This window comes from Panthera uncia (assembly GCF_023721935.1).
Source record: "Panthera uncia isolate 11264 chromosome C1 unlocalized genomic scaffold, Puncia_PCG_1.0 HiC_scaffold_4, whole genome shotgun sequence".
In the NCBI taxonomy this organism is placed as follows: domain Eukaryota; kingdom Metazoa; phylum Chordata; class Mammalia; order Carnivora; family Felidae; genus Panthera; species Panthera uncia.
The window spans coordinates 96,365,796-96,383,481 of NW_026057585.1; the positions used below are offsets into that span (position 1 = coordinate 96,365,796).

The window sequence follows — 17,686 nt, forward strand, 5'->3', positions numbered from 1 at the left end:
GAGCTGAGCCTTGAGGGACAGGCCAGAGTTTGACAAGTGTTAATGGGGGAAAAGTAAGGGGGACATGTGCGTATAGTCCAGAATGGAGATGGGGAATGTCTGGGGCAGATGAAGAGTCTAGGATGGCTGGAGGACCTTGAAGGAGGTGAGCTTGAAGGGAGGCTTAAGGCCAGGTCATTATGGGCCTTGAATGTTATGTGCAAGAGTTGGGGCTTAAGCCTGTAAATATTAGAAGCTCTTGAAGCCTTTGGTGGGGGGCTATTTAGTTAGGACTCTTGATTTAAAGTGAAAGAGAACCTTACTCAAAGTGGCTTAAGGAAAAGGGGATTTATTGGCTTAAGAAAGAAATCTAGGCATGTCTAGCTTCAGGCATGGCTGGATCCAGAGGTTTAAGTAATGTGATCAGAAATTTGACTTTTACCCTTAGCTCTGCTTTCCTCTGATCTGGCCTCATTTCGAGGCAGGCTCTGGGCTCCTCCCACAGCCTGGGAATATCAGTCAAAAGACAGTACATCTTTCCCATGATTCCAGCAAGTCCCCAGGAAGACACTCAATGGACTGGCTTGGGTCAGGTGCCCATCCCTCCACCAATCACTTTGGTCAGGAGATGGAATGTGCTTATTGTCCGGGCCTGGATTACATACCCACTCACCTGGTGGAGGGGTGGGGGTGATGTAAGGGGGTAATTGGGGGAGTATGTGTGTATGGGGGAGGGTGGCCTCAGCCTCACCTGCACCACATGTCCGGGATGCGGGAAGATCCTCAAAGAAAAATCAAGGTGCAGTGACCAGAGAGGGAAGAATGGGCTTGTATGGGAGACAGATTACAGGTGGGGAAGCCAAGAAGGAGACAGTAAAGTTTAGGAAGAGGGTGGGGGAAAGGAAGAGGCTCCCTTTGAGCCCCCTGTTGGGGGTGTGGTGGTGGTGGTGGGGGGGGCACGAGCACCTTTGTGGCTGGGAAGCACACTCTGCCATCTGCTGCAACCTGGTCTCAGGATGCAGACCTAGCCTCTATAAGGCAAATCCAGGCAGCCTTGGAGGGTGGGGCTGGTCAAAGACATCAAGCCCCATGCCAGCCTGAGCCCCTCAGGCACAGTGATGTGTGGAAGAGGGAGGCTGGGCTCGTATTATTTCACATCCGCTGGGAGTGGCTGGCATTTCACAGGACTCTGCAGAGCCTTGAATGCCAAAGGCAATGGTATTTAGCCTGCTGGAGTGCGTGTGACCACCGCTCCAAACTCCTCTAGAGGCAAAGGAGACTTGGTTCTTCCTGAGGAACTTTCTGCAGGAACCGAGGCTGGCCTGCGAGGCCTGTGCAGAGGGCCACTCTGAGCTGAGCTTCGCCCAGCTCCCTTTGATTCACCTGGTGGGTTGTGCGTGTCACTCTGAGCCAGATGTTCTCTCCTGGGCCAGCGTGTTACCTCTTTCCATGTCTGCTGCCCCCAAAGCCTCCAGCCTTGCCCCCTCGAAGATCCAATGAATCCCTTCTTTTATGCCTAACATCAGCCTACAGTAGGCTGTCCTTTGGCTCAAGAAGGCCTGTGTCTGGTGGGATCAACTCCCCAGAGGCAAGAAAACCGGTCCTCACTCCCAGTCCCAGAAAGGGCCCTTTCTCCTCACTCTTCTTCCCCACTGCCGTCTGTTTGTGGTTATGTGTTTGAGGGTTTTTTTTTTAATGTTTTATTTATCGTTTGAGAAAGCGTAAGTGAAGGAGGGGCAGAGAGAGAGAGAGAGAGAGAAGGGGACAGAGGATCTGAAGTGGGCTCTGTGCTAACAAGCTGACAGCAGTGAGCCCAACGTGGGGCTGGAACTCACAAACTGTAAGATCGCGACCTGAGCCGAAGTCGGACACTCAACTGACTGAGCCACCTAGGCACCCCGAGGGGTTCTTTTGTTAATTTTCCCCACCTCCACAGTAAGGTCCAGGAGGTCAGGGTCTGGGTCTGTGTTTTTGTTACCTTGTATCACTGAGGCCTGGAATGTTGCCTGGCACACAGTAGGTGCTCAGCAAGGAAGTTGTTGGACAAATGAACACACAGCTCCAATGGGTATTCTTCTGCCTATCAGATGTGAACAATGATGGGAACAAGAGAGACTTGGGATGGCCACCGATGGTGGACGAAGAGGACAGCTGGACTTCAGGAGACTCAAATTCTGCCAGCATAGCAGTGGAAGGATTTGGAGCTCTGGACATCGTTTTGTCCCCTGCCCCATTTCCCAAGGGATTATATCAATGTTCAGTGGTTTGTTCAAGGTCACCCAGGCAGGGCTGGAACTAAGACTCGGACACTGGGCTCTCAACTCTAGACCTGGTGTTTCTTTTTCTGAGAGTAGCATGCAGGCAGGGGACAGCAACTGAGGGACATTTGTCAGCTGGCCCTCGGGTCAAAGGTGGTGCATGCTGAGAGGCTGAAGGGGACAGAGAACATATAGTCAGGAGCCAACAGCCCTGGGTGGGAAGCCCAGCTCTGTCTCTCACAAGCTGTGTGATCTCAGCCCAGTTACTTTTTGTCTCTGAGCTTCAATTTCCTTCAGCAGTGAAACAGAACAAAAACATTCCCTCCTGAAGCTGTGAGAATTCCCAAGAATGCATGGATAGGAACTGGGACACAGTCGGCACTCCAAAAAAAGCTGGCTCTCATTAATAAGTATCTCCTGGCCTCCAAAGGAAGGAGGGAGAGAAGCTGGGGCTCAGGGAACTTTTGCAGGTGACAAGGGTCTCTCTCTGCTGGGCTCCCCTGGTGTTCCGTGGCCCTCCTTGGCCTGCTGAATGCCTGCACATCTTCACAGACCCCAGAATAACTGCTGTGCCCGAGCTAATGAAGGGCATCTCATTAATGCTCAGCAAAAGTTCATTAAGACCGTGAGCTGTGCATCAGTAGCAAAGGAAGGTCAAGGTTCTTTTCATGGGAGTTAGTGCCTCTGGGACTCTGCGTGCGAATATTCACAAACAAGTTAAAGGGCGATTTACTTGTAGACAAGTAGACAGTCAGGTGCGTGGGCCCAAATAGTCACCCACATCCTTCCCTCAGCCTTGCCTCGGCCCCTGCCCCTGGTGAGGAGAGCATTCCTGGCCGGGAGCTGGACAGAGCGGTCACCACACAGGGCCTGAGGGACCAGGACAGGTCAGCTTTGATTAGGAAATAAAGATCCTAAGTTGAGAATGCCACCCACAGAGGGGGAGCCTGGCAGGGAGGCGGGGTGGGGGTGGGGGTGGCGGGAGAAGCCTGGTGCTACCGGAAACTGCCCTCCCCTCTGCGTCCCAGGTGTTCGTCCGTGAGACAGGAGCCGAGCTCACTGGAGAGCTAGAGGGGTCCCCAGAATAGTGCCCAGGCAGGGCAGCCCTAGTCAACTGCGGGGAGGTGACAGCGACGCCAAGGCCTGGCTGCCTGCTCAACACCCCCACAACACTGAAGAAACCAGAGGCCAAGGGGAAGGAGGAGGAGCTGTTTCTTAAAAGGAAATGGGCTGAGGGTTTCTTTACAAATGGGCATTATTGGACTGCATGCAAATGATATGCAAATGACTTTGCCTCTGCTTTAAAACTACGTTATTGGAGAGGCTATTAGACAGACGGGGCAGTCCTTTCTTAGAGCACCTTCCGGGCTGTCTTGTTGACTTGCCTCCCAGTCACCCCCTCCCACCTGGGCTTCACCCGGAAGCTTGCCTGCTCCTCCCACAGTGCTGATCACTGGAAGGGGCACAACCCCATAAGGGTCCCCCACGCTGCAGAGCCCTGGGTTCACTGGCCTGGCCTGAATCCCTGAGCAGCCCCTTTAGGGCTGTGTGGTCCCAAGCACAACCTGCCCCTGAGAGACAGTGCTCTTTGCTGGGCCTCCAAGGGCTCAGGTTTCACTTAAGGCTGACGAGAGAGTGCTTAAGTGTGAATATGGTACACATTCAACGGTTTCCAACCCAGATTTTCTAACCATAGGCCTCTCGCTCGATGTGACCACCAACTTTGAATGTCCCCATCATCGGGCTTTATTATAATTCTCCCACAGGCAGTATGCCCTTACTGGCCGAGCATACATCCTGGGGCAAGCTGGCTGGGGGCAAAGTCTGGCTCCACCTTAACTAGCTATGTGACCTAGCCAAGTCCATCTCTTAGAGCCTTGGTTTCCCCGTGTGCAAAATGGGTATGCTAGCACCCACTCTGTAAGGTTAATGAAGGATCTATGCAGGCTGAGCCCTGTTCTGGGTTGAAATGTCCCCCCGAAAGACGCACTGAAATTCTAACCGTGGCACCTACACATGTGAGCTTACTTGGAAATGGGGTCCTCGCATATGATAAAGTCGAGTCATTAAGACAGACCCTCATCCGATACCACTGGTGTCCTTAGGGAAAATGACGTCAACATCACAGAGAAAAGACGAGCACGAGAAGGCGAAGGCAGAGATTGGAGTGATGTGTCCAGAAGCCGAGGACCACCAAGGACTGCCAGCAACCAACAGGAGGCAGCAGAAAGGCCCAGAACAAATTCTCCCTTGGAACCTCCAGGAGGAACCACACTGCCGACACCTTGGTTTTGGACTTCCAGCCTCCAGAACCGCGAGAGAATAAGCTTCTGTTGTCTAAGCGCCGCCCCCACCCCCCACCCCCGTCGGTGGCATTTTGTTATGGCAGCCCCAGCAGATTAATACAAATCCTCAGAAGGACGTCCAGCACGGTAACTGGTACCATTAACTGCTCAGTGTCTGTCTTCACCATAGATGGGGGGGTGGGGGTGGGGAGGGCAGCAGTCCAAAAGTCTGCTGTTCCCGGCACAAATACCGAGTCCCTGCTTGGTAGGACACTAAGTGGGAACATGGTGCTGTGCTGCTGTTGTGCATCCCTGGACCCCAGTTAATATTTACAGATGGCCAGGTGAGCTAGCCCGGACACCACCCTTGACACCTTTCTCACCCTCAGGGCTCAGTTCCCGCTCAGTCTGTGTGCAGCTCCCCAAAGCCCAGGGGGCAGCGTCTGCCCCGAGGAAGGAGGCCAGTACCTGGTGCAGCACGCGGCACGCCAGACGTGCTCAAAAACGCCCCAGCCAAGGAGCCAGAGGAACCCCGTAAAAGAAGGCACATCTACTGAGCCCCACTCCCACAGAGCTACCCAAAGCCCCCAACCTCGCCCCTGCACGCAGAGCACTCTGGGACCTTGGTCCCTGGGGGGCCCAGGCCCACCCCCTCGCCTGCGAATAGTTATCACGATTTGAAGAATATGGGGGAGCCAGCGATGTTACGATGCTCGTGTTAATGGCGGCAGTTTCCTGTCACTGGGATTGGAACCATCTGCTGTGAGATGCCGGCAGGCACAATCAGCCCCCATCTCCCAGGGGCTGTCTCCCCCAATTCCGGCCCCAGAGTCGAGTGGGGGAGCTGGGGACTTGGATCAGTGAGGAAGGCTGTGTTGGGGCCCTGCAGCCCCCGGGGAGAAGGAGCCTGTTGAGACTGGGGCCAGGGTCGGGCATGCAGAACCCCAGGCCAGTCTCTGTACTCTCTGGCCAGGACCAAAAGGCCTGGGAGGGACCACAGGACCACCCAGCACTGGCCACCATAAAGCTGGGGGAAGGGAAAAATAGGATAGGGGGTGCAAGGCCCCTGCCCTTGAACCTGCTGTGCTCTTCCTGCAAATTCCCCGAGGGAAGCATGGGACTCAGGAGGCGGCTGGGCTCTGTCACCGACCCAGCTACAGGTCAGTCAATGTGCCTCCTGGTGCCTCAGTTTTCACATCTGTAGAACGGGGGCCCTGTAACACCCGCATGCGAAAGTTGTCAGCACTGAGGCAGTGTGAGAGGGACACCCCCGTGGTGACCCGGCATCGAGGGGGGCTGGACTCTTCTGCTATCAGGGGATGTCTGGCACGATGGTAGCCAGCTTCCCATCCAACTCTGGCTGGGCGCCGTGATGAAGGCAGTGCGGGCCACACAGGTGGGCATCGGCTCCCACGCTGAGCGACTTGGCGCCTTTCCAGCTCAGGCCTGGGAACAGAACGAGTTAGAGCCGAGCCAGGAAACATGTCTCTGGGATCAGAGAGCAAGGGCCTCGTCCCATGCCCGCTGGACAAAAGGTGCATTAAGTCAGGACCCAGTGCCAGCGCTATAGGGAGGTCCCAGTGGGCAGGGGGATCTTATAGCCACTCCGGAGGAGCATGAGGCAGGCGGCCAGCCCCAGGGCCCCCGCCAGGAGCACAGCGCCCAGGGCTTTGAGGAAGGAAGTCCTGGTCCGGGTGAAGGAGCCGGGGGCCATGATGCCGAGCAGGGCCGTGCTGACCGTGAGCGTGTAGAGGATGGAGACACCTGTGTTGAGCGCGACGATCTTGCCGAACTTGGCAAACGGGGCGATGATGCAGAAGAAGAGGGGCACCGTGGCGATGACCGTGGTGAGGGCGCTGGAGACGATGGCCACTCCCACGTGCCGCACGGCCTCCAGTGTCCTCCATTGGCGCTGTGAGTGGGTGTCCTGGTGTGGGGTGAGGGCAAGAGCTGGGGCCAGGGACGGACATGCCAGCGGGATCCCTCCCCGCCTGGGGCCAGCCCGCTCCTGGAGGCCCCCAATTCTGCCTCCATAAATGGGGCCAGTAACAGCACCTGCTCCCCAGGGTGGGTGTGAAGATGAACCAACTCCCTGAAGAGGGCGCACAGGCAGGCGCTTAAAGGTTGCTATGACGACCAGGCTAAGGCTGATTTGCACAGTAGGTCTTCACAAATGGCCCTGATTGGAACGGAGCTCTTTCTTTTGACCAAAAGCACCTAAACACATAACTGATTCGCATATTTATGAGCGTTTTCACACCACCACAACTCCAGGTTAGGAAACAACGAAAACTTTACGAGACCCAGAGCTGGTGTGGGCACAGAGTATGTGAGTACATTCTCACTAAGCCGAGAGGTCCAGACGGGTGGTTGGTGGCCTCAGAGTCACGACTGGAACAGCCCGCCCTGCTCCCCAGGCTGGAGAATGAGACTCGACACAGGGAAGCAGGAAGGGCCCTTGGGTGTCAACGGGTCCAACCCCTTATGCTCATTAGAGAAACAGGCTGGGGGATGGACCCGCCCAAGGCCCGGAGCGCTGCTCGGTGGAAATGCCTTAGGACCCAAGTCCCCTGGGCGAGGAGACTGGCCGTGGAAACCTCAGCCCCTGGAACGCAGTCTGCTTGGGAGCTGGGCACCGGGGATGTCCAGCTGTCCTGGAGTATCCCTCCGTTGCACCGGGGACGGGAGATGCGTTGGGGTAGGACTGGCAGGTCGCTCACCTCAGCCTGGTGCGGGGGCAGGTTCTCTCCGGCCAGCAGGTAGCCCTCAACCAGATGGACACAGTAATCCACGGAGGAGCCGACGAGGATGGACAGGGAGATGGCCTCCACGGCACCCATCTCCCAGCCGCTCCAGTACATAATGGTCACCACAAGGCAGACGATGCCTGCAGGGGGCAGGGCGGGAGGCAGCTTGGACCCAGCCTCACCCACACAGTCCTGGAGGGGTCCTGGGCGAACTCGGAGGGCCCCTGGGGAATGGGGCCAAGCCTAGAGTGGAGCCCCCACTTCTAGACACAGGAGGGACAAGGAGGGCCAGGGCCAGAGAGAAGCGGACGCTCCAAGGGGGGGGACAGGTGCGGCAAGGGGTCACTGGGCCAGGAGCTACTACCTGGCGACACGCGGCTCCCTTGTGGGAGCACACATGCCTGTGGGGCACCGTCCTATGCACGCCTGTGGCTGAGGGTCTTTCTGCCCGGGAGGGAGGTGGGGGTGGTTGGGAAACCTTCACCGAGGAGATGTGACAGTTAAGGGTGGAGAGAAACCCGCCGACCGGAGGCCACTAGCAAGGCCCCTGCCCATTCCTGGCCCCACAGCCTGATGCCTGTTACCCCTCTGCCACATACCCAAGATGCTCAGGAGCACAGGCAGCAGGAGGAGCACGTGGGTGGTGAACACGGCCACGGCGGCCACACAGATGAGCAAGGACAGGGCCAGGCCGTACAGGGCGCTCTGCACCCCTGGAAGGCAAGAGCAGACGGTCCTCAGCTGGGCTTCGTGGGTGGGGCGCCTACAGGCCCCCCTCCCCTCCGTGGTTCCGAGGTTACTGGGGTTCCACGGGTGGACACGGTCACCACTAGCTGTGTCACTCTGGGCAAGCCATGACCTCCCTGAGCCTCACCCGCAAAAGAGGGCAATCACAGCCCCTACCCCACAGGCCTTGTTGGGAGTTTAGAGAGAACGTGGGTCAGGCCCTTGGCATGGGGCGTGGCACCGGGAAGCCCCAGCATGACAGAGACCTGCCATGTGGCGATCACTGTTACTTTCCAGGCGGCCAGATTCAAGATCAGAGAACGTGGCTAGGTACCCCAGAGCAGGAGACACCAATTCTGGCCTCCGATGGGTACTCCTGGCCACCGTGCTGTTCTGGTTGCTGCAGGGCTCTTGGCCAGGACTGAGGAGATGACAGGCTGTAGCTCAGACAGGCCCTGCCCTGCCCTCCCCACCCCAGGTTACCTCCCTGCCCCTGCCCCCTCCCCCACCCGTTGCCACCAGCCCGGCCCCGGCGTGGGGGCAGGGCTGCCACTTGCCTATGATCTCCATGAAGATCTGTTTCCAGTGCTCGCAAGTCTGGAAGCCTCGGCGCAGGGCTGAGCCCTCAGGGAACGTCTGCAGCTGCTGCTGTAGGAAGCTCTCCCAGCGCAGGTAGTCGGAGTATGTCTGGAAGGAGGACTTGCCCTTGTACGTGGTCTGTGGGGCACATGAGTCAGTGAGACGGGCAGGGGGCGGTGCCCACTCACCCTTCCCAGGTGACAGCTGGTCTGCTCTGTGGCAGATGCAGCCGGCCCTTGGCCACCTGCACACAGAGGATGCTGTGCGTGGGGGCGGAGGGTGCCACAGTCCAGGAATACCTCCCACCAGCCTCTGCGTGCACGTGTGATCCTTACAAGGGCAGCAGGCTCTGATGTAACCACAGTCCCCGTCCCTTTCTAGCAGAGCCCGCTGCAGCTCCCAGAGCCCCCACGCTCTCACGCCGCGCCCTCTGCACACGCTGTTCCCTCTGCCTGCACAGCCAGCTCCCACTTGGCCTTCAAGGCTCTCACTAGGGTTCTGTCTCTTCCAGGAGCCCTTCTTTGATTAACCAAGACAGGCCTCTGCTGGGCTCTGCAAGGCCTCGGTGCTTCCCCATCATAGCTGTTGTCACTGCCCAGCAAGCTGCCCGTCTCCTGGCTGCAGCGTGAGTCTGCTTCACAGCCCCCAGCTCTGAGGAGCCGTTCGGGGGAAGAGGCAGGCACTCACCCTGCTCTGGGACTTTCACGTGTATCCTCACTGACCCCGTTCTGCAGAGGAGGAACCTGAGGCCGGCGGGGATACGTGATTTGTTCAAGGACACGGAGCACACCAGGATCAGAGGTGGAGCCGGACCCTGGGTCTCGGCACAGGGACAGCAGGGGCGGGCTTGGGAAGCCTCGTGGAGCGAAGTGCCAGGGCCCTGAGGTCCGCAGATGCCCAAGTCAGGGCTCTCGTATGCTCACGTGTGCGTGCGTGTGCGTGTGCGTACGTGTGCACGTGGGAGTCCAGGGAGTGTCAGGATGAGAGAGGAAGTAGTGATGTGCGTGGATGGCTGGTCCTTTGGCTTCCAAGCTCTTCCGGGGCAGGCCCAGCACCTGGCTCTGCGACCCACAACCAGGCCCCCCAAAGGGGCCCTCAGAGGGGAGCATCCTAGACTCTCACCAGCGCCCAACCTCGTCTGCTCCCCAGCCCAGAGGCTGCAAAACGACACACACCCTGGGCTGGTGGGAACCGGCGGACAGCCGACATCAGAGAAAGGGCAGCGCCCTGTGGTCAGGTGGCCCTGGTTTAATACCCGATGCTGACACTCATAACCACGCGACCCGAGCAGCCCCTCTGGTCTGGGCCGGGGGCGGGGAATCAGGGGACACACGTGAGGCGAGCCCTCGGCACTGTGCCCGGCTGGCCACGGGAGCTCACCGACTCAAAGGCCATGGAGATCCACTGCACTCGGCCTTCCTTGACGCCCACCGCCCCGTGGGACAGCTGCCCCGGGAGCAGGTTGGGCTCCGGCAGCTCCTTGCATTCAGGGTGCAGCATCTGCAGGACGGAGGAGGTGCTGTAGCCTGCGGGGAGAAGGGGAGAGAGGTGGTCAGGGAGGGGACCCCGGGAGAGCACCCCTGCCCCACCCCATCCCCCCCCACCGGACGTGTGTCCTCACCCGCCGGGTGAGAGTGTGGGAGGGGTGCACGCCCTTCCCCCACCCCCCCAGCTTTCAAACGTGTCTGTAACCAGTGGCAGTGCCATTAGGCAACTTACAACAGTCACTTGCCATTGGGGTGGAAAAGGACATCTTGTGCTCCCTTGAGCAGAGCCCTGGCAGGGCCTCATCTGTGTCAGCCCCGGCCCTGGCTCCCAGTTCTGGAAAAGCTACTCCTGCAGGTGCCCCCACACATGTGCACGTCTGCACCTGTTCATGTTCACGCATGAGCCCACTCGGGAAGAGTCACGCACCCCTCACCCCAGCGCGGATGCAAATTCAGGCACAGATGCCTGTCTGCAGGACACGCGCCAGGCACACGTGTGTGTGCTCACGGCTGTCCACCCGTGGAGCCTCCCCAGCCTGTCTTCCCCCCGCGCACCTGAGGGAAGGCACTGGGCCCCGCCTGGCTTCACCAGCTCCGAGTTCCCCGCAATGGCCTTGCAGAGGCGACACAGGTGCCCAATTTCTTTGAAGAGATCAAAGCTGCTGTCATAGATGACACTGCCCTTTCCCAAGGAGACACAAGCGGGCACAGGCTGCTCAGTGAGTCAGGAACTCGGCCCTGGGCCCTGCCCCGGGGCCAGAACCTCCGAAGCTCCCACCACCATCACAGACACTGTGCTGGAGCCCCGGGCACAGTCGCCTGAGGTCCCTGCCCGAGTCCACTCTGTAGGGCTCCCACCACTGCCCACCCTGCACGGTGAGCCCCCCAGGCTCACCCCTGCTTTTACCCATAGGCTCTCACGGGGGCTTCCTGCTCCCTCCCCTCCCTCTGCACATCCAAATCCCTCAACCACTTCCCCAGTGAGCTTTGTCCCCTCCTTACCTCCCCACCCTCCTCTAAACACCTCGGGATCCTCGGTCTAGACTGATCACACAGATCTCAGACTGTTCTGGCTCCCGAATTACTTCGGGAAAGATTCCTGTATACTCAGCTGGACTGGCTTCTCAAGGCAGGAGCTATGACGGTACCACATCCACAGCCCTGCCTACCACGTGCTCAGCCCCCACTCTGTGCCAGGCGGACCTAGCCATGGCTCCATCCGTGTCTCTCCCTTTCAGACACCTGAGAGCCCAGCACAGGGCACAAGCGTGTACAAGGGAGGAGACAGAGCGGAGGGCCCCTCGGTCAGGCACGCAGCAAGGGCTGTGGGTGCAGGGAGGGCCTCCTGCAGAAGGCGGGGGTTTACACACTTGCATTCTCCCTCAGCTCCGTTCCAGCCCCTCATGCTGAGGGGGCAACCAGCTCAGGCCCAAAATGTACTCAGATTCCTGGGTGATTCTAAGAGCTCAACCCTGATCACTCCTCAAGAGAAACAGTGCCCTCAAGAGCCCATGGTGGTCCCGTCTGAGCTCGGTGAGCAAAGGAGCCAGGAGGGGGTGTGGGGAGCAGGGCTAGTGGCCGCCCGAGCCTGGTTTGTGAACCTGGTGCAGTCGGGTCCTCCGGCATCTGCTCAAAGTGGGCCCACGTACCGGGTCTCCGATGACATGGTTGTCCACCTGCCGCGTGCGGTTGATGCCAATAATGCCAAAGACCACGAAGACCATGGCCCCGGTGTCCACCAGCGGCCGCACGGCTGGCTTCCCGCAGCCGGTGTTCACGCAGGGGTTGAAGCCGAAGGTGGCCGAGAGGCGGGCCTTGGGCACTGCAGAGGGAGTCACGTCTGTACAGGAGGGTGGGGCCCGGCCTCCCCAGGCCCCAAGGTAGCCTCCCCATGCACGTACCTTTCTCACTGGGCACATAGAAGAAGCCTTTGGTCGGGCCGTCGGGGCTGGAGCTGAGCAAGCAGCCCGGAGGCGCGGCGCACACACGCCCGTGGAAAGGGGGCTTGTGGGACTGAGCAAAGTACACTTTCCTGTGGAGGCAAAGGAGCCGGGCTGAGGCTGGGAAGGCCGGGAGGAGCCTGGGAGGTGAGGCAAGCACAGCCATGTGTGGCTGCGAGCAGGGGCTAGAAGAGTGCAGGGGACGGACTCGGGTCCCTCAGCACAAGGATGTGGTCTCAGGTTGGGGGCTGGGCTCTGGAGGCCACTTCTAGTCTGGCCACTGCCAAGGCGCTCCCCAGGGCTGCCTCGCAGCCTTCCCCTCTGCGTGTCTCCTCACCTGCTGCATGAGGGGTGAAGACCAGGTTTCCAAACTGCCCTGCAGGGGGTGCAAGAGTTCACAGACGGGCCCCCCGGGCCAGCCTCAGGGTTCCTGCTCAGAGGCACCCTCACCTTAACCTGAACAGTCACTGAGCCTCAAGATTCTGTCTGAAGCAAGGGTTCCGCGGTTAGCTTGTTCACCACTGGACCTGATGGAGCTCAAGGTTCTTTCTAGAATGTTCTAAGCTCGTCCAGGCAGCCTGATCCCAGTTGCCGTTGTGTCCTTGCAGAGCAAGCCCAGCCCTGGCCTCAGGGGAGAGCGGGCAGAGGGACCCCCACTGCCCGAGCCAGGGTACCCGAGGCTGGAAGGACCCAGGGAACCCGTCTCAGTCACCTCCCCACTCCCCCCCACCTCTGCACCACTGCCCTCTGCCTCAAGTGGAGTCCAGCCTTTATGGGTGCCTGGTGCCCTGAGGCCAGGCTGTCAGAGACCGTAGCCCCATGTGTCACCAGCACAGGGACCACACTGCTGCTCTCTGGGCACGTATCATCATTTGTAACGACATCGCGGCTGACTCGTTAGCTGCTGTCTCCCGCTAGCCGGCCTAAGGGCAGGACCCACATCTGTCCTGTTTACCACCGTATCCCCAGGACTAGCATGGTGCCGGCGCACAGTCGGTGCCCCATGTTTGTTACGTGAATGAACGAGAAATACAGCCTCAATGGAGAAATGAATGTGGGGTCAGAACACAGGAATAAAACCTGGGAAAGAGGTGCCCCCAGCTGCTCAGAGACCCGCCCCCCCACCCCTCCAGTGCACAGGCACAGAATCCCAACACTCATTAAGTATTTTGGGGCACTTATGTCATACCAGGCACTAGGCAGGGCCTGGGGATACGACAGGTAAGTATAATAGACACAGTCCCTCTCCTGTCTCCTTATGGTCGGGGAGGGGGACGGCGGTGTTTTCTGAATTGATTATATTGGGAGAGAATGTGAAGAGTGCCTTCGAGAGGACGTACGGAGCGGACACGTCCATTCATTCGGCAAGCGTTAGCCGAGCGCCCCCTGTGTGCAAGACATCGTGCCAGGTGCGAGGGACGGAGCAGGGGAAGCAGTCAGGGCGCCCGTGGAAGGATGCCTGCGTGCTCCTGACGCAACACAGCTTATAAACCAGCCAGTCAGTGTGTTTCCAGGTGGTGATGGGGCCAGACTGGGAGCAGGGGGTCCCTCGCAGGGAGACAGAGAGGGTGTGGCTCTTCTGGATGGAGGCGGGGTGGGGGGACAGCCTCTCCCCAGGGGGGGGCATCTGAGTAGACCCCTGAACCCTGGAAAGAGGCCAGCACATGAGGCTTGCGAAGGAGCTGCGGAGCCAGCACGAGGCAGAGCGGCAGAGCAGGTCACGGGCCGTCCTCTGCGCCCGCGTTCCCCGCGCCCCGGTCCCGGGCACAGAACCACCTGAACGCGTGTGTGCACGCGGACAGGGGCTTCCTAAAGGCGTCTGCTGACATCCCTGGCGAGAAGGGGGCCGGGCTGGCAGACACCGGCTTATCCGCGATGCTCTGTTACCGGGTGTGCTGCTGCTCCTTGGCGGCCGCGTAGAAGCTGAAGTCAAACTTCCAGCCCCGCTTGGCGTCACAGGCCAAGGTTGTCACCATCCACTTGCGGGAGGGGCTCGCCGCCTGGAGCAGCCCTACTGTAGACATACAAGCGGTCAGCTTCTTGGTGAAGTTACCCAAAGGCACTCTATACACCTAGGCAGTGGAGCGACAGAGACAAGACACGTGACTCCAGGGGGCTGCCTCGGCCTAGGCCCGGCCTCAGGCTCCGCGCCCTCCCCCCGAGGCTGGTTCCACCCGGTCCCCGCCCCCACAGCTGGGGACAGAGGCTCAGGAGGCCTGGGTTCGAGTCTGCACATTGGGCAAATCCTTCCCTCCCTGTCTGAGCCTCAGCCCTTTTCTGCAGCTGAGCACCTACTGTGTGCCAGGCCCTGAGCACACAGTAGTCAGTAACATGGGCTTGGTCCCTGCCCCCCGGGGGGCTGCCGATCACCATGGCTTTGGGTTCTTGCAGGGGCCGTGAATTAAAGAGTCAGGATGATAAGACACGGGATAAACAGGCAGGGGAGGAGGAGGGCGAACCGAGAAGTGCCCCGGCACAGGGCCCTGTGAGGAGGTGACAGTTACGCTGAGGCGTCAGTGAGGGGCCTGCCATGCATTAAGCTGGAAGGAAAGCTTTCTGGGCAGTGGGAACAGGAGTGCAAAGGCTCAGGGTCAGGAAACGCCACACGCATCTTTCAAATGGAAATATAAAGCCTGAACACAGGAACTGACGCAGGTAACTACGTCCCCCAGGGGGTGTAACATGTCAGAGAAACACAGAGGACTCCTGACAGGGCCTGGGTTGGCCCTCAGAGGCTCTTTGCTGGGGTGCGGGAGCAGCTGCCAAGAACCACATGTAACTTGCCGAGCAGCACTTGCTGCGTCTTACGTGCTACATGCCATGCAGGCCTCACGTCGTGGACCTCCGACCCTGGCTGTGCTTTACACACCCCGTTTCACAGATGAAGAAACTGAGGCTCAGAGAGACTAAGTAAGCTGCCCGAAGACACCCAGATTACAGACGGCAGAGCCAGGACTCGAACCCAGGTCTGGCTGACTTGGGAGCCCATGCTGTCCCCGCTCTGTAGGTGCCACAGACCTGGCTGGGAGAGGGTCCTCATCTGCCTCTAGCAGCAACGTCCTCGCAGACCCCGCCTCCCCCTCCCTACATGGCCAGTGCCACCTTCCTCGGCAGCCGCGGTTCAAGTCCCGGCAGCCTGGACTCACCTGAAAGGAGGGCACCTCCCCGTCCCCGGGGGACACGATCTGCCAAGGGGCAGGCAGGCTGGCGTTGAGGGAGAACCTGTACACGGCCGGGTGACCCTTGCTCTTCACCTTGGAGACATACACGGTGCCTGGGGAGTCTGGGAGGCAAACGAAGGATGGAGGAGGGGTGGACAGTCACCCTGACCGGCTTCCCTGACCCCGGAGCAGCCCGCTCTCTGTTCCGCATCAGGGCTCAGCTCTGAATGCTGGCTCTGTGCCTCTCTATTGGACCGAGCCCACGGCAAGCTGGGGATGCTGGTGGTGGACGCGGGGATGGGTTGCTGGCACAGAAAGGGAGGTGGCAGCGGTCACCAGGATGGGGTGGCGGCATAGGTGGAGGGAGTGACGGCGATGGTACGGATCATGGTGACGAGGTGCAAGCAATGTGGGCAGTGCCACCCAGGGCGGGGCGCGGGCTGAGCGGCGGGGCCGGAGCTGGGAGTGACAGTGGTAGGCACAGAGGGGTGACGACAGCCAGGGGATGACGAGGACACACAGAACTGCCCCAGGGTGGGGGCTGATTCCTACACGTGTCCCAGCACCCCATCTGTGACAGAGACCCGGGCAGGGATGAGCCACCCTCCAGGGCTCAGGACACCCCTGCCTTCCCCCAGACACTCAGGGTGGATCTGGTGCACAGCGGGTTCCTAGGGCACCAGAGCCTGGCTGTGGTGCTGGCAGGAGGGGCCCTGAGGTCACCTCCCCCCTCACAACCCAACCCCTCCTCAGTGACCCCAAGAACACAGACTGTTGTTCTCCCAGGAGACCCAGGGAATGAATGTCATCTATCTCCACAGGACTTCCACACCCCAGCACCAGGCAGGATCCCCCAGAGCCCCCACCCCAGCCAGAACACATGCCCCACTTACCCTGTGGGGTGGCCTCAGGCCGGCTGGCCCAGGAGACCCCTGAGCCCCGCTTCTTCTTCTCCAGGGACGTCCGGATGTTGTTCTGCAGGCTGTGGGGCTTCTCCTGGAACAGACCTGGCCCCCCCCACCCCCACACGTCATTAGGGACACAGGGCCTCCCTGGCTGAGCCTGGCAGGGGAGGGCAGAGACTGGGACGGATAACAGCCCCAGGGACGTGGGCCTCAGGGCTCTCAGCTTAGGGGGAGGGGTGTTAGGGGTCTGAAAGAAACGGGATGGAACTGCAAAAGTGCCAAATATCGAATTTGCAGGAATCTTTATTTAAATTTTTTTTTTGTTTATTTTTTTTGAGAGAGAAAGACAGAGACACAGAGTTCTAGCAGGGGAGGGGCAGAGAGAGAAAGAGAGACACAGAATGTGAAGCAGGCTCCAGGCTCCGAGCTGTCAGCGCAGAGCCCGACGTGGGGGCTCGGGCTCCTGAACTGCGAGATCGTGACCTGAGCCAAAGTCGGATGCTTAACCGACTCAGCCACTCAGGCGCCCCTGATTTCGCAGGAATCTTAAGGCGAAAGAAAGGCACCTGTCAGCTCCACCCAGAGAAAGACATGCGGACGCATTCCCTCGTCCTCCTCGCCACGCCTCACGTCCCTGCTCTGGCAAACGGGGTGACCCCGAATCTCCAGAGGGTGGTGGAAGGACCAGACGGGGTGCTGCATCTCGTGCACTTGGCTACATGTCTGGTTCGTGATAAATGCTCAATTAGTGGGAACAATTAGAAAAGGAACGTCATCAACTAGCACAGATGACAGGGGACTGTCTCGTTTTGCCTCAACCACTGCGGATGAATTTTCTGTTTTCTTCGTTGTTTTCTAATGAGAGAAATTTGACACCTTCAAAGATGCAATCTTCACAATAATTCTAGAAGGTCGCTATCATTAACCCCGCTTGACAAAGGAGAAAGCAGAGGTTCAGGGAGGTGCCGTGACCCGCAAAGGAAGTGAGAGGCAGAGCCTCATTCAGATCCAGTCTTGTTGGCCCTGCAAGCCCTTTTTGGGACAACATGAATAGGTCCCTCTGAGAGGCAGTTCAGAATGCTGAGAGCTACAAGGGGCTGGGGGCTGGACTTGGGCCGGCATCCTGGCCCTTCTCCAGATGATTCCAGGAGTTTTGGCACTATCCTGGGTTTTGTCCATCTGTGAAATGGTAGTGGATGTGGCTTTTTGACTCCGGGCCCTGAGGGATGGCAGGTGGCCTCATAGCGGCAGTAGTAATGGAGTTTGATGCATGTGCCCGGGCGGGCAGGAGAGGAGCCGGGGATGTGGCGGGAGTGGGGGGGAGGGGGTTGGCTCCAACTTAGGAGGGGCTCTTCAGGCACCTCCCTGAGCCACACTCAATTATCATGCATTTGGCTAATGCCAATACCAAGGGGAAGGCCAGGTTAATACGGACACCGCCCTAACTAAACGAAGGCAATTAGAGCGGTCAGCGGATCCTCTCCTAGGAACAGGAAGCACTTGCCCAAGCATCTTCTCCTTTGGTTCTAACCGACTGGCCAACTTCCCCTGCCCCCAACCCTGACCTCAGGCTCTCCTCTGGACCAGACTACCTCTAAGGCGAGGAGACATCTTTAACT

General features: G+C 59.2%; 1 protein-coding gene across 1 annotated transcript in view; it reads right to left on the reverse strand.

Annotated features, from left to right (window-relative positions):
* Positions 1-5,180: 5,180 nt before the first annotated feature.
* DISP3 (dispatched RND transporter family member 3) overlaps positions 5,181-17,686 on the reverse strand; it is a 30,720-nt gene continuing 18,214 nt past the window's right edge. Inside the window, exons 10-20 of the mRNA XM_049618089.1 lie at positions 16,056-16,169; positions 15,148-15,284; positions 13,889-14,073; positions 11,963-12,093; positions 11,711-11,883; positions 10,617-10,743; positions 9,955-10,100; positions 8,553-8,712; positions 7,869-7,982; positions 7,243-7,409; positions 5,181-6,449 (exon numbers count right to left, since the gene is read on the reverse strand). Of these exons, the coding sequence (XP_049474046.1) occupies positions 6,087-6,449; positions 7,243-7,409; positions 7,869-7,982; positions 8,553-8,712; positions 9,955-10,100; positions 10,617-10,743; positions 11,711-11,883; positions 11,963-12,093; positions 13,889-14,073; positions 15,148-15,284; positions 16,056-16,169 (1,817 nt within the window). The 3' untranslated portion in view covers positions 5,181-6,086. The remainder of the gene's footprint in view (positions 6,450-7,242; positions 7,410-7,868; positions 7,983-8,552; positions 8,713-9,954; positions 10,101-10,616; positions 10,744-11,710; positions 11,884-11,962; positions 12,094-13,888; positions 14,074-15,147; positions 15,285-16,055; positions 16,170-17,686) is intronic.